This window comes from Lycorma delicatula, chromosome 12 (assembly GCF_047948215.1).
Source record: "Lycorma delicatula isolate Av1 chromosome 12, ASM4794821v1, whole genome shotgun sequence".
NCBI classification, from domain to species: domain Eukaryota; kingdom Metazoa; phylum Arthropoda; class Insecta; order Hemiptera; family Fulgoridae; genus Lycorma; species Lycorma delicatula.
In genome coordinates, this window is record NC_134466.1 from 47,074,129 (window position 1) to 47,088,578 (window position 14,450).

At 31.9% G+C, this 14,450-nt stretch overlaps 1 protein-coding gene across 1 annotated transcript in view; it reads left to right on the top strand.

Moving 5' to 3' along the window:
- The window catches only part of cdm (importin-13-like protein cdm), a 73,933-nt gene that overhangs the window by 42,690 nt on the left and 16,793 nt on the right, over positions 1-14,450 (top strand). The window contains exons 10-14 of the mRNA XM_075379490.1: positions 1,920-2,101; positions 4,141-4,302; positions 7,051-7,323; positions 10,577-10,714; positions 14,190-14,427. Coding sequence (XP_075235605.1) covers positions 1,920-2,101; positions 4,141-4,302; positions 7,051-7,323; positions 10,577-10,714; positions 14,190-14,427 — 993 coding nt within the window. The remainder of the gene's footprint in view (positions 1-1,919; positions 2,102-4,140; positions 4,303-7,050; positions 7,324-10,576; positions 10,715-14,189; positions 14,428-14,450) is intronic.

The following is a 14,450-nucleotide window of genomic DNA, read 5'->3' on the forward strand; positions in this document are numbered from 1 at the left end:
ACCAGAAGAAAATTAGGATTCTGAATCACTGCATAGAATATTTGTTTCACAAATCTATAAAGTGTTATAATGTGCTGTGCTTACTATTTGCGAGTGTGATGCTAGCCAGTAGATGTTGTGGAAACTTGCATTCCACCTATGCACCTGCACATGCATTTCTCATGCCAAGCCAGCTGACAAACCTCCACCATGCATGGCCAAATGCGAGAGTATTCATTCTCAGGCCACCACCAGGAGAAAAAAGGAAGTCCCCTAGCTGGCCTAACATGGGATCTCACGGCGGATGCCAACATCCTGCCAGAGCAGCAGGCTTGGCATGAAGTCCAGTAGTGCCAGGAGGTGTAGTGTAAAGATACAGCCATGAAACGGTTCTTGGGAGAACCCAGTCGGTCATACCAGTGGAAGACAACAGACACCAACCCAACGCTGCAGGACTGAGGACCACCACTATAGCAGACACTGTAGCAGGGATCCAACTGCCGCTAAAAGGAAAGCTTGATCCAATTCCACTGTACAAGCCACAATTCCCAAACTGCCACCCAACAAGCCAAGCCTCTTCACTGGAGTGATCAGATTCAGCATCCCTTTTCAGAGCTAACTTGTCAGGCACATAAACAGCCCTTTTCAGGGCTACCACAAGGTTCTAAGGTGCCATGCGCCATCAAAGTCAATTGGCAACATAGGGATACAGTGTAGCAGATGTTTCCCAGAATCTGTCTTCTGTTTGAAGTAGTAGTTATGACCAGGAAATTATTGTTTCATAACTTGGCATTATTTTTGGCATCATAGTGTGGCTAACGTGGCATTTTTATTTCCTCAACCGTAGCAAATACTGTGTATTTCCTCTACTTCCAAGTGTTATTATTGCAGATTAAAATATTCACCATTGAACAGTTACAAATGTCAGATTTTGTGTTTTTCTTAAAAAATTGTTGACAGTGACATTGGTGTTGCTTAAAATTCTACGTATGAAAAAAATAAGAGTTCATGCGTAGCATAGATATTTAGTGTTTCTGTAAGGACCATTTATTCGCTAAGTAATAAAGTTTTCAATTTGAATGGGCTGAAAAATATGTACTTGTATGGAAAATATTAAAAAAAAAACATGTGGCTGTAATAATTTAAGAAAATGTTTTGGCATTTACAAATGAAACTTGCTTTACTTTTTCCATTTTTTTTTTTTATATTATTTTGATTAAATTAAAAATATTTGCTATGTTGTGTCAGTTCTTTTTTCCCCATCATTGTAGAAAATCTGCCTCCAGTTATGTCAACCACTCGCTGATAATGTTTTCGATCTCATCAACACTACCAAAATTACTGCCACCTAAAATAGTTTAGGAAATTAATTGTCATCACTTGGAGGCAAAACAGAACTATGTGATAAAAGTTTAAATACTTCTATACAAAAATAAGCATTATCTAAAAAGAAATCTATGATGCTACATTCTACCAAAGAGCACAATTTTTTTTTTACCAAAGAAAATTTCATGTAGAAAGATCTTGAAATCAGAGTTGATGCGAGCTGTGTAACCCAGCAGTAGAGAATTATTCAACCTTATAAATATTTTTTTTTCTGATCATAAGAAAAAGTCCAGAAAGATTTCTATTGTGATTATGATGTATACTATGTATAATTTAATTATAATACTTTAGTTGTTTATTTGCCTTTCTACAACATTGTTCTGTAACCCTTGTATGTATACTGTTACAAAGTAAAAGCAATACATTACAAGAAATTAAAGAGATAATATTTGTAAAAAATTACTGGTGACAACATACATTTTGCACCAGTTACAAAATGTAAAAAACTGTACATCAGCATGTAACAACTAATTATCCAAAGAAGATTAATCAAAATGGTTTTTCATGTTTAAAATTATATGTTTTATTATTAATTTTATTTTTATGTGTTTTAGGTTCATATGCAACCTGGCTAGACTTTCATCCAGATATTCTGGGGCGTGTTATACCGTTATTACTAATGGGTCTCAATAATTCTGATGCAGCACTTAGTGCTACCATGTCATTAAAGTATTTAAGTCGAGAATGCCAAACAGAACTTAAACCATATGCTGAAGTTATTCTTCAAACTAGTCAGGTACAGTATTATTTATATGCTGATTACATAAATAATAAATATGAATTATTTTTTTAATGTTGTGTTAATGAACTGTAAAAAGTTTTAATGATCAATTTAACCTTTGTGCGTGTATATTTATAGTCTTGTATGGTATAAATATTTCTTGGTTTTGTAATTCTGGTTTAAAAATCATAAATTTTTTGTTGTTATTTTGTTAAAAAAAAAAGTAATGTTATATGACTTTCATTTCATATATTCGTATGAATTTTTGGAAACCATAAGTCCTGAGAAAGATGGTGTGAGAGTTGAAATGTAATGCACAGTCTTTCATAAATCACAAATGAAAAGAAACAGTAAAATAAAACAGATATTGCTTAAAAGTACATTTTGTTTGCTCCAAAAACTTATATTTATTTTTTCACATAGTCATCATTTACAGTTACACATTTCATCCAACATTGAACCAATTTTTTCATTTTTGTTTTTGAAGAATGCTGTTGGGGTCTTCTTGATCCACAACCTCACTGTGTCCTTCAGTTCTTCAACCCTGGTGAAATGAATATCCATAATATTCCTCTTTAGTAGTGAAAAGACATGAAAATCACAGGGCGCCAAAATGGGTAAATATGGAGATTCAAATTGGAAGCCTCTGCGATTGCACACAATGTTTGCGGTCAAGCATTATTGAATAGCAGAATTATTGTCTCTGGATTGTTGAATGCACACAAACATATCCTAAGGTGTTTTAATGTACCTATATGTTGTGCAGAATTTATAGTCGATCCAGACAATCAGCCACACGCATATATATTTGAAATCCCAGAATATTATCAACAGATTTTTTTTGCAGTTATATTTTGAATTTAATTTGTTGTGCTGAACAATCAGTATTCCAATCTGACGTTTTTCTTCGGGATTGTAATGTTGAATCTGAGTTTTATCTCCTATCACAATATTGAAAAGGAAGTCATCTCCTTTTTCATGATGATGTTTCAAAAGCTGTTCCCAATATTCCTTTAGTTGTCTTTTATGTGAGTTTGCATGGCACCTGCTGCAAAAAGATTTTACGGTAGTCCACTTAATAGTATATTGTACTAGTGTATCATTCTTTTGATGTTCCTAACTGGGTGACTATGCATTGTTGTGTAATGCAACATTTATTTTAAATCGATTCATTCACTTCCTTTTGGTGCTTCTCATCAGTCATAGGAACTGGTTAACCACAAAATGTTATTGCCCATTTACTTACAGTACTTCAAGCAACAGTTTCATCACCATAAAGGACTGTCAGATGATGATATAAATATCATTACCATTCTTTTCCTTGTTAAAGATTCAATTACTGAATGTCATTTTTAGACATGTTTACATAGTAGGTGGTGTACAGTGATGACTGACTGAAAATAATAGGACATGGGTCAGTGTTAGTAGAGGAATGAACTTTTGGATGACAGCACTTGTTTCTTCATATAACATTTCATTCTCTTGTTACATCAAAGTATCAATTGCATTGCTGCCTGTACCTATAATCTTGATCCCTTCTTCTTCATTATTAGTTTTGTAGATGCAGGTCTGACGTGCTCTTCTACAATGAGAATGCTGAAACCTGAAGAGCCATGCTTTCTTTGTACATGGTTGGGGAATTATCTGTAGACTGATGTAGAGTTTTCTTTTAGTGGCTTCACGATAGGCCTAATGATAATATCAAATGCTTGTCAAGTAAAGTTTATTTCCTCATACAAATTGGGGGGGTTTATTCCCCCCCCCCCCAAACAGGGTTAATTAACTTTTAAAGCTCATGAAAATACTAGTAGAGTTTAACTACAGCATTGCTAACGTTCTGATAGTTGATTATGTCAACTATAACAGTATAATAATGTTATTTCACTCAAGTTTGTTAATTGTTTATGACTTTTTATTTTCAAGTTATTTTTTTAGGCCTTTATTTATGTACCTATCAAAATTAACATACTCTTAGCTACGTACATTTCTTGTTAATAACTAAAACTATATTGCTCTTTTTAATTTTTAATATTTTTGCTTTCTTTTCTATATAGAGAGTTTTGTCAGAAGGTAAAATGAAACAAGATGAATGTGTAAGGCTGATGTATACTGTTGGAAAAGTTCTATCAATATTACCCTTGGATTCAATTTTACAGTATTTAGATAATTTATTATTACCCTGTGTCGATCAGATTAAAACATTACTGGAACAAGAGGTATGTTTTGCCTAATTCTCACTTTAAAAATAAATATGTTATTTATATTTCTTAAAACATGCTGTCACTTTAAAATGTTCATTTAAAATTATTATTAATTTATAAATTATAAATAAAAGTATAAAATCAAAGTTTCTTTTTACCTTTTAGTATAATGCAATAAGAATCTAATTTACAGCCCTGCAGACATCAAACCAATTTTCAGCTCATTACACACTGGGAGGAGGAGCAGGTCTGTAGCAATCGCTTCCACGGCTGCTGTTATTCTTCACAGTTGGTCAAGAGATTCAATTTATTTTGGTATACGATGTCTTTTACATAGCTCCAAAAGAAGAAATCCATCAATATCAAATCAGGACTTCTTGTGACCAAGCTTTGGGAGCTTCTCTGCCTGTCGGGTCTTCTGGAAACCTGTCATTGAATGCAGTCTGCAACTTCTGCATGCTGTGGTGGGGCTCTAACCTTGGAAAATTAGGCCCTGTGTTTCTTCAGTCTACTGAAGAACAAAGTTTTCCTGCTCATCCAAGTACACTAAGCTTGTAATAGTCTCACATGGAAAAAATGTCCAAAATTCAATTATGCATGACACCACACCTGTCCCAGAACTGTATCTGCTGCAGATTTTTAGAAATCTGTGGTGAAAACCAATAAATTGGGATAAAAAACCCTGTTTTTTATGTGTGGTGTACAATAACTTTGTTAGATGTATAATAATATAATAAACAGATAAAACTTTTAAACAAAACTTGTATAGAATTTAATTATTTGAATTTTAGTTTGAACATGATCTGTTTGCCGTTAAAGTAATGCCATACTTATTTACAACAGAGGAATACGGTGATATGGTATTCATTTTGGGTATCTGTAATGGTAATGCTACAGCAGCTGCTGCAGTAGAACATGAAATACATTTTCTGAATTGCAGGAATACAGATCCCAAAACAATTAGCGTGACGTTTCCCAGTCTTCAGAAAACAGGTTTACTACCTAGTATTTGTACCAGTTACAAACAGTCTGTCCAACATGACACTGTTATTGATGCAGTTCAGCATAATCCAGGAGTCAGTACTAAGCCGATGGGAATTTTGCATTCAATGGTTTGGAGGACATTAACAAAACAAGTTTTATCCTTATCATAAATGGCCAGTACAACATTTACACTGGTGGAATACAAATCAACAACTCTACAAGTATGTTTTGTTTACCGATAAGAAAAATGTTGCTAGAGATGGCATAAGCAATTTGCGCAATGAGCATACACGGACAGAAGTAAATCCTCATGAAACAACGGAAGGGAATTTTCAATACTGATTTAGCTTCAATGTATGGTGAGCCTTCTTCACAATTAGCTGTTTGGACCGTTTATTTTATCTGGCCATTTAAATATTGTGGTCTATTTATACTTCCTTCAAGAATTGCCACAGCTGTTTGAAGAAGTTCCTTTACCACTGAGACACAAAGTATTCTTCAATATTATGGTGTGCCTCCCCACTTCTCTTGTGCCGCTTCTAGTCACTTAAATTATCATATCCCTGAGAAGTGGATTAGTTGTGGAGGTCCACATTCTCCTTGCCATCAAGATCGCCTGATCTAACACCTTTAGATTTTTGTATCTGCTGGATGAAAAATATTGAATACAATACAAAAATACATTCTCATGAGGGATTAATTGTTTGCATTATGGATGCAGCTGAACAACTTAAGGACAGTCCTGAAGAACTAAAAAGAGCAAAAAAACCAGTACAGAAGCATACTAAGAAATCTGTTGAAAATGGCAGGCTCATTTTTCAGCATTTATCATAAACTGATAGTACATATATTCACTTTGGTGTAGTATACTGTTTTTAAATAATATTCAAATTTTTCTAACATTTCTGTTTTATTCAACTTTTACCATTTTGTTCAGAATTAAATTCTCTACAAGTTTTGTTTAAAAGTTTTATGTATTTATTACCCATTTAACAATTGTATAGACTTAGGTTTTATTCATGTTATTTAAAATTCACTATTAATGAGAAACATTAAATTTAATTTAAATTAAGACTTTTAAAATTTAAAGATCATCGGCTTTGTCTGGGTGGCTCCTGATGAGTCGGCTCTGTACAGTTCCCACAGCTCCTTTCAGATGCACTCGGCTCCTGATGATTCAGCGGCTTTGTACACAGTATGTAAGCAAGCTCCTTACTTCACTCAGGCAATCTGGTCTCACAGTCTCGTCTAGGTACATCGCTTAAAGACTCGGATTTTCATTCATCATTGATTAATATTTATGATTTACATAAGCAAAAACTATAATATCTATAATTTCTATTCTTAATTAATTTGAGGCTTTTTATTTAAATAAATGAACCAGCACCTAATCAATCCATGAACAGTTCAACTAACCAAGGCATTTTACCACGGTGGAAATTATTCGACAACAATGTTTATTGTACATCAAACATAAAAAAACAGGGGTTTTTACCCAAATTTATTGGTTTTCATCCCAAATTTCTCAAAAAATACTGCTGGTACAGTATTTCTGGAACATATTTTATTAAATATTTAAGAATCACTAATTCTGCCTCTTAATTAAACCTGGGGTTGGATGAAAGGCTGAAATGCTTCCACCACCATAGAGATCAGCAAGGATTAAGGATAAATATTCTTTTCAAGAGTTTCATTTATGGGATATTTTTATTTGGTCTATGATTAATTAGTGAATTATGTGTTTATGCATTATTAATGAACAACTTTTGTTAATTTCAGCCAAGTGTAACAGTCAAATCAAATTTATTAGTCAGGATGAAAATGTTAGGAATGTTAATGGGTACACTAGATGTAAATGTAAAACTGATCGATGAAGATGAACATAATAATAGTGGTGTGGAAAGTAAGACAGACCATCAAGTATCATCTCATGGTACCAATGATCAGTGTCATAGTTCACAATCACAACCAGTTTTTATTGTTTTAAAACATTTAATGCATGTACTGAATGCTGTCATCAATAAGTGGTCGACTGATACTTCAATACTACAAGTACGTATATTTTTTTTTTCACTCAGTAACATGCATCACTATCTCTTTACTTCTTTATTTTCTCTCATTTCTTTAATTGTCCTTTGAAAAAGACAATTAAAGAACACATAGAGCAGAGAATATACACATATAGAACATATAAAGTTGTCCATTCATCTATTCATTTGCACAATAATTCCTGAAAAGTTCATAGCATTATTTTCTTCCCAGAATTGTATAATCAGTATTTGTGTTGAGTTTAAAAAGAGTATACATCCACCCAGAATTTACTGGTTTATGATAAAATATGTTTACAAATTGAAACAGTACTTTTGGAATTATTACGTGCATAATTTATTTCCGTGTACCAAGAATAGTAAATGTTACTTTGTTACACTTCTGGCCAAGTTTATGACTTTAATATATCAGTCTTTTATCGAGTGATATTTAAGTATAGAAACAGCTCTATACTGTATATCTGAGAGGTATTTGGCGGCAGAAAGTAATGGGGTTCCACATAATTAAAAAAAGTCTGTATTATGATGGGGTTTCAGTTTTTGTCCACCATCTTGGCTCTGCCATACTGAATCATACTTAATTTTTTTTTAAATAGAAGGTGGACACATGATGTATATTTAAAATTTTACAAGTAAAACAATGCCAACACTCGTTTTTCTGTTAATACCTTTGATATCTAGTTAAAAGCATTCAAAGTTGCAATGACTGAAAAATCATGTTACAATAAAACGAGGTAAAACACGCTGCATGGCCAATTTTATTGCATTTTACATTCATGATGCATACAGTAACAAATTTTAAACAGTGCTATAATATTGATAGTAATAAACAATAACTAATAATTAACAATATAACAGCAAATTAAACGGTTATATCAACTCATACAGGGTGATTCAAAGAAACGGGAAATTAAACAAATTAAATAACGTTAATGAAAAGTTTTTTTAGAAAATGAATTTTATTTCATGTAATTGTATAAATGTTGCCATTTTAGTTTATTTTTTAAAGATGACATCTTCCAGGTGACCTCCTCTTCTATGTAAACACTCACAAAGTCTCTTCTGGTAAAATTTGATCATGCTAGCAAAGAATCAAATTGTAAGTCTTTTGGTTCAAATTTGTTTTCTGGTGAAAGTTTTATTATTAATTTCATTGCTCATTTATTTAGTTGTATTAAATCTTCAAATAATGCCTTCTTTAAGTGAAAATGAAAGAATAACTGCATCTATGATGTAGTTGACATAGTAGGCTGACATAGTTCAGCCTTAAGAAGAGGTATGTGATTTACATAATAGTAGATTTCCAAACAGAGAACAATAAATAAATCAACTTTGATCAAAACAGTACAGCCATAGCGATTTGAATAAATCAATAATGTGAAGAATTGTCCTTGCATTGGTAGACTGAGAACTGTCATGATTGATGCAAAGTCATTAGATGTATTGCAGACCTTTGTTGAAGACCCTCATTCATCGATTCAGAAAACTGTTGTCCAACATGGCATCAGTTATTTTTTAGTTTAAAAAATTCTTAAAACAAATAAATTTCACCCTTATAAGCTACACCTGGTGCAATAACTTTCAGAAGATGATTTTGACTTCCAAGTTTAATATTGTGATATTATAATGCAAAAATTAGACTTAGACACAAATTTTTCTAATTCATTAATATTTACTGATGAAGTAACTTTTATATTAAATAGCTATGTGAATAAGCAAAACTGTTGATATTGGAGCGATAATTATCTTAGATGGACGTTGAAAGCTCATATAAAACACCCTCAGAAAGTGAATGTTGGGGCGGGAATTGTTGGTCATTGTATTGTAGAGCCTTTTATTTTAGATCAGAATCTTACAGGAGATGCATACTGCAACTTGTTAGCTTATAAGATTTTACCAAATATCTGGGAAAATGTTGGACAAGAATAATAACGTATGGTTTTAGCAAGGGGGCACCACCTTATCTAAGGGCATGCCAAATTTTAAAAGAGCAATTTCCAGATGCTGGATAGGTCATACAGGAGTCAACAGAATGGCCTGCCAGGTCCCCAGACCTGTCTCCTCTGGATTACTTTTTTTGGAGATACTTGAAACATAATGTTAACAAAACAAAACCTTCAAACTTTAACAAATTGAAAAGAAGAATAATTGACAAATCTGCTCATGTACCACCAGAAATGTTACATCAAGTTATAAACGAATATTATGTTTATAAGTTGATGTTGGCAGTGTGTTTGGCAGCACACTGAAATTTGAAAGCAATTTGAACATATATTGTAGAATGGTATGCTTTCAAAATTTATTTCATTACCCGGTATGTATATATATATATATTTTGGTTTTTTTTTATGAGATACAGTTTTCTCTGTGCTTTTGTAACTCAAACAAATTTAACCAAAGAGAATAAAAAGTTGCTGTGAAATAGCAACTTAACATGATTTATTTATTGCTTTGTAAGTTACATCTTAATTACCTTATAAGTTGAAGTTTTGTAAGTGGTTTTGGTATTTAGACATCTTGTTAATAGGCCTTCAGTTTGTTCAGAAAATAAAATTGCAGTTACAAAACAAATTGTATGGTTGTTCATATTTAAATATTGCTTAATTTTCACATATATTAAAATTTCATCTATTTTAACTCCATAACTATTTTTTTAAAATTGAACCTGTTTTAACTCCTAACTAATTTTTAAAAATTGAGCTAGGATAAATTTTTTAATTTCATGTTTAATTTTCTCGGCTAATTCTGCTAGTTTAATTTTTTTATTTTCAAATGAATCCACTAATTTGGGTATTTAAGTGACCACTTAAATCCTGGGCAAGAGGTAAATTATCTAAATCTATCCTGATGGTAGATTATCCTTTTCCACCTTCTTTTTTGTACCATTACTCTCCCATGCTGGATGCTATGACCTTGATGATAATTCTTGATTATTGGTAGGGAAAATGCCTGTAGACCAACTTAAGGATTATTTCTTGTCTGTCGTTTGCACAATAAGCCTGTTCATATTTCTTCAGATAAATTTAATTTCTTCAAAATAACCCAGAAAAGATCAAGGTTTAATGCAATGCATAGCTCAATTTTTTTTTACAATACGTCTGCAAAGACAGACTTTTTTTATTATTCATACCATAATAATCTAACACGTAATTCTTTTAATTATATAATTTAAAATATATTTTCAAACATAAATTATCTCTCACAGAATATAATATAGTTTTTACCTAATAGTAAAGATACTTCATTTTTTATTTCAGGCTGTGTTCAGTGTATTTAAACATGGTGTTACCACATTATTAGAAGACTGTATACCACTTATACCTAATATTATTGATATTATTTTAAATAGTTATAAAAGGTTACCAACTGCATCAGCTATAGATCTCGCTAAACAGGTTTGTTCACAATATTTTAATATATTCTCTATGTGTTAAGTTTTTTAACATTGATGGTTTTATCCATATCATGAAAATTATTTAGATTTTTAATTTCAGCAAGATATACTGCTTGTGCTTGCTATATAAATCACATTGTTTTATAAGAATATTTTGGCTGCCATTTTATCTAAAGTATAACTACTAAGTTGAATAGATATTATACCACCAGATTTTTTTCATTCGGTGTTACTTAAAAACTGTAATCTTTTATAACAATTATCCATTTTATAAACTAAAAAATAACATTGAATGTGCAATATCAGACATTATGAAAAATGGGTGCAAATATCATGAAATGCAAAAACATATATAGAGGAAATATTTTTAATACTTATAAAATTAAAGGTGTATGATAAAACGAGTTTTATCTTGATAAAAGGTAGTTTAGTTGTATGTTATAATTTGGGTTGTGTCCCTTTTTAATCGTTCTGGTAATGTGATTAAATAATTTTGTCATAAAAGTCAGTGTAAAGATAGAATGAAGTTAATAACGGGAAAAAATTCAGTGGTTATATATAACTTTTTGTGGCAAACCTAGAAAAGTTACGTAACTCTGGCTACCATGGACTTCACGCTCAACAGACTACTACTTAAAAAGAAAATTAACTGGTTAAAGTATATAAGTATGCAAGTAAAGAATTATATAAAAAAAAGTTATTTTACTTTTTGAATAAAATTTTGAGATACAGGACCCATGGTAATAAAGTTGAAAGACATTACTCCATATTCAGAAGTCATCGTACAAAATTTTGTAAAAATCAATTAAGTCTGAAGATATCAAGTAAAACAATAACTGATGATAAAAAGTAAAAAAATTAATGCCCAGATATGTAGCCAAATGACATACTAATAGAATGGAATTATATAACAATTTCAGGGATGTAGTTCTGAGTCCAGAAATTACAAAAAAATAAAAAGGTTTATTGCTTCCTCCTTTTTATGGGGGTTTGAATAAGACCAAAACCCATCAACAAAGTATGTCATGGCTACCTAAGAAGTATTGAATTATATGAAAAAATTTATCTACCCTTTTAGTAAATTTTTGAGATGTGGATTTCCAAGGTCCATATCTCCCTATCTTAAACAATTGTGTCAAAATTAAAAGGAATCAGTGTCTCATACACAGAAATCAATCATTGCAGTCTGTAGGTTATCAACAAAAAAAAAAAAACAGGCCAACGTACATACAGATCCACATATGAGATGTAATAAAAAATTATCCTACCTTTGCTCATAAAAACAAGTTTTTAACCTATTTATTTTAATCATTTGTCTCCTTCAAAGTAGGCCCCTTCTGATGTAACACATATATCTCGTAGATGTTTTACTTGTGGAAGCATCTTTTGAAGTAATTTTTAGTGAGCACCATAAGTTCTTTTGTTGCATTTCTTTTGATCTCTTCTCTTTAAATCTTTCCTTTAAGCAGAATTTTAAGCTTAGGAAAGAGCCAAAAATTGCAGGGAGGCATGAATAGTAAATAAGGAGCCTGATGATCATATGTTTTGCTAAGAATCTCAAATAGGTTGAGATGCATTGACTATAGTGGTTGTCATGATGAATTTTCCAATCGCCTTTTTTTCCAAAGCTGTTATTCTTTAAACTAATCGAACAGCATATCTTAGCTGATGAAGAAAAGTTATGCTGTTACTCTTTATTGACAGTTTGCCTTTAAACTTACTCAATTTTTTCAGGATTTTTGCTGGTAGAAGGATAGACATTTGTCAATTTCAACAGACATTGGCTGTCTTGGAAATGGCAATACTATATACATATCAAGGTCTGCAAAAAAAACATATCAACATGCAAAATTTGATTTGATAGTATTCTTTCCCTTATAGTTATACTGTATAGCACAGTGTAACTATATATATATATATGTAATATTATGTAACGATATGTCCACCTATAATGTAACTATACACAAAACATATACGAGAGTGGTCTGAAAAGTTCTCTGAAAATGAGAAATTTGTTTTAAAATTTTTTTTCAGCTTAAACTCCTTTAATATTAATACAATCCATTCAGTGGTGTTGCAGCACCATTATCCTGTCTCTGTAACATTCCTCCGGAACTGCTGCAAAGTTCCCATCTGCAACCGCAGTCACTTCTTGATTGGATGAAAAACTTAACCAGCAAGGAAGATTTTTGAGTTTTGGGAAGAGGTAAAAGTCTGAAAGTGCCAAATCTGGGGAATAGAGTGGATATCTTAGCATTTCATAGAGCAAATTTCTGAATTTTCCTGTTGCCAATACACTTTTGCGGGCAGGTGCATTGTCCTGATGGAAGATGATTCTTTTCTTCTGCAAGCCAGGTCTGTTTCCACAAATTTTTGCATCCAGTTTCATTAGAAGGTTAAAATGATAGTATTCCTCAGTTATTGTTTTACTTTTTTCAAGATAGTTGATTAACAGAATTCCTTTCACATTCCAAATAACCGACGCCATGACTTTTCCTGCCAATGGCATCATCTTCACCTTTTTTAGAACTGAACAAACAGCGTCTGTCCACTGTATGGATTGTTTTTTGATTCTGGTATGAAATTGTGAATCCATATTTTATCCATTGTCGTATCAATGCAGAAAATCACTTGTTTTTCGTAAAATGCTCCAAGCACTGTTCGGAAAGTGTCGTATAAATGCATTTTTGATCTACTGGAAACACATCATAACGCAAAGCTTTTTTATGTGCAATTTATGCAAAATGTAACCAACATGCTCTTTGAAATCCCTACAGTCTTAGCAATTTCATGCACCTTCGTACGCTTATCTTCCAAAATTATGTGTACTTTTTCAATGATTTCTGATTTGGTGCACTTTCAGATGTCCTTCACATGCATCATCTTGGACGCTTTCACAGTCACATTTAAACTCGGCCATTCATTTCTTCACAGTGGAGATTAAAGGAGAAGAGTCACCTTACACATTTACAATCCTCAAATGAATTTCGGTTTGCATCAAACCTTCTTTTACATAGAATTTTATCACTGCACAATACATAATTTTCTCCATTTACAACAACATATGACCACAACTAATCCAGACAACGACCTACAGCCATCTGCTGGATGGAATGACTTGCAATTTCACTTGGCGCTTAACAGTTTACCAATATTCAGGGGAAAACTCATGCAACTAGTATTGCAATCTATGGACAGAGCCAGGAAGTTTTAAGGTTTGCACTGTATTTTAAGGACTAAAATATCCTTATTCGTTTAAGATAGGGAACCAAAAGATTAAGATGGTTTTTGTAACAAGGAAACAGTCATTTTGGACTAGCTACTGACCAAGATAGACAGTAACCAACTAATAGAAGAGAAATTTACATCTGATTATGAAAAAAAGTATCAAGTCATCAAGTAAGTTTTATCTGTTATTTATTGTTATGACATTTTCTTCAGGTAATTATTCATATCAAGTGATCTTTTTTTTTCAGATATCATTACTGATGGGTAGAACTTCACCTCATACACAGCATATTCATAATTTATTGTTATTAATTACAGTTCATACATTGCATTTAGCAAAACCAGACTTTCATACTGGTGGTGATTTAAAGCCTTACACTGATGTAGTTGAATTATATCTTCAGTTAATAGCCACTTTAATCAAGAAAAACCCTCTTTTGTTACTTGAAATTGAACATTTTAACATATCTGATGTCTTCCAGTTTGGTTAGTATGTATAATTTTTATTT